At 42.5% G+C, this 1,752-nt stretch overlaps 1 protein-coding gene across 1 annotated transcript in view; it reads right to left on the reverse strand.

Annotated features, from left to right (window-relative positions):
- Positions 1-1,135, reverse strand: part of PTTG1 (pituitary tumor-transforming 1) — a 3,443-nt gene extending 2,308 nt beyond the window's left edge. Inside the window, exons 1-2 of the mRNA XM_010157479.1 lie at positions 1,054-1,135; positions 528-706 (exon numbers count right to left, since the gene is read on the reverse strand). Coding sequence (XP_010155781.1) covers positions 528-706; positions 1,054-1,135 — 261 coding nt within the window. The remainder of the gene's footprint in view (positions 1-527; positions 707-1,053) is intronic.
- Positions 1,136-1,752: the final 617 nt, after the last annotated feature.

Genomic DNA, 1,752 nt, shown 5'->3' on the forward strand with positions numbered 1-1,752 from the left:
TTTTTGCTAGGATAGTTATTTTTCTTCTTAGTAGCTCATATGATGCCACATTCTGGATTCATGATATTTCTGAGCAGTGCTTACACAGAGTGAAGACCTTTTCTGCTTCTCACAACCCCACCACTGAGTAGGCTGCAGGTGCACAGCCAGGACAGCTGACCCCAACTCAACTGACCAACATTCCATACAGCATCATGTTAAGCAGTGGAACTGGTGGGGAAGTTTGCCAGCACTGCTGTTGCTCAGGGTCTGGCAAGGCATCAGTCAGATGGTGGTCAGGGTTTGGCAAGGCATCAGTCAGATGGTGGTCAAAATTCGGGTTTGTCTTCGAGATCTTTAGTTATTAAAATTTTCTTAATCTCAACCTACGAGTTTCCTCACTTTTACTCTTCCAATTCTCTCCTACATCTCACTGGGGAGAAAGAGAGCAAGCATCTGTGCAGTGCTTAGCTGCCTGTCAAGGCTAAGCCACAATAGTAGGTAAACGACACATTTTTTCCCTCCTGAGAGATGTGTGTTGTACTCACTTTGTTTACAGTGCAAGGTTGATTTTTCTGTCTTATCTTTTCTGTGTTGCTTGCGAGTCTTCCAGTTCTATTCACATTTCCAAGAGCCTTTCTGACAGAGCGAGATGTGACAGGAGGTGTACTGATTGTTTTTTTAGCAAGCGGAGTGTTAACTTGTGTTCTTTCAGATAAGACTTTTGCTGGAGCATGGGAAAGAAAAGAAAGCTTCAGCACCATATCAACCCTAAAGCTTGCTACAGGAAGTATATGTGCTGGAAAACTAGTTGTCAGAAATCACTGTTCACTATTTATAACTCAGGAGCATAAGCCTCATCTATGAGAAAATCAGAGTTATTTTCATAGTAATTGATGAGCTTGGCAGAATTGGTTAGGTAAGGAGTTATTTTCATAGTAATTGAGCTTGGCAGAATTGGTTAGGTAAGTAGATAAAAGAACAGAAAACTATAATATTCAAAACAGTGAATAACAAAACATGATTTATGCATTTCACTTGATCCCATGCTGGATGAGGGCAGTATATACGCACAAGATCCAGAAGGGAGTCTTAGCTGATTCTTAGTAGCACCAACTTCACCATTCTCCTTATCAATAAAGATTAGTGTTGCCATCTTCAGGTTAATGAAACCACCCTAGAAGGTCCACACAGGAAAAAAAAAAAGCCATTCTTGTCATTTCTTCCACCAGCACACACTTTTTACATAAACCACATTAAAGACAACATAACTGTCATATGCTGGTCACCAGAGAAAGGTGAACAAACCCTTACCTCACACCATTTCATAGCAGCTTAGCTACAGACCCTTATGTCTGAAGGTGCTGTTAGCACATGTGGTAGGCCCGTAGCCCCAAAGGAGCTTACGTGAGTTTGGGAAAGTAGTACAGCCTCACTAGCAATCCTGTACAGAAAGATCTAACACCTTTGGCTTGCTTTGGTCATGTACTTGTAGTATTTAACTGCTTCCTCGAGAGAAGAAAGTACATCTCCTAATTTAACAATCCAGTCCTTGGTTCAACTTGTAGCACTTGAACAGCCAAGAGCAACGCCTGTTATTCTCCTAGCAGAGACATCTTGTCACCAGAAAAACACACCATTAGAGGGCACCCTATCCGTATAGATTACTCCACGACGGTTTTCCAGCCCCTGAGACAACAGATGGGAGCACTCCCTTGCACTGCTAAGAACAGCCAGGCAGCCCCCACCCGGAACTGATCACTGCTATTATGT

Source organism: Eurypyga helias, unplaced genomic scaffold, assembly GCF_000690775.1.
Source record: "Eurypyga helias isolate BGI_N326 unplaced genomic scaffold, ASM69077v1 scaffold12138, whole genome shotgun sequence".
NCBI classification, from domain to species: Eukaryota; Metazoa; Chordata; class Aves; order Eurypygiformes; family Eurypygidae; genus Eurypyga; species Eurypyga helias.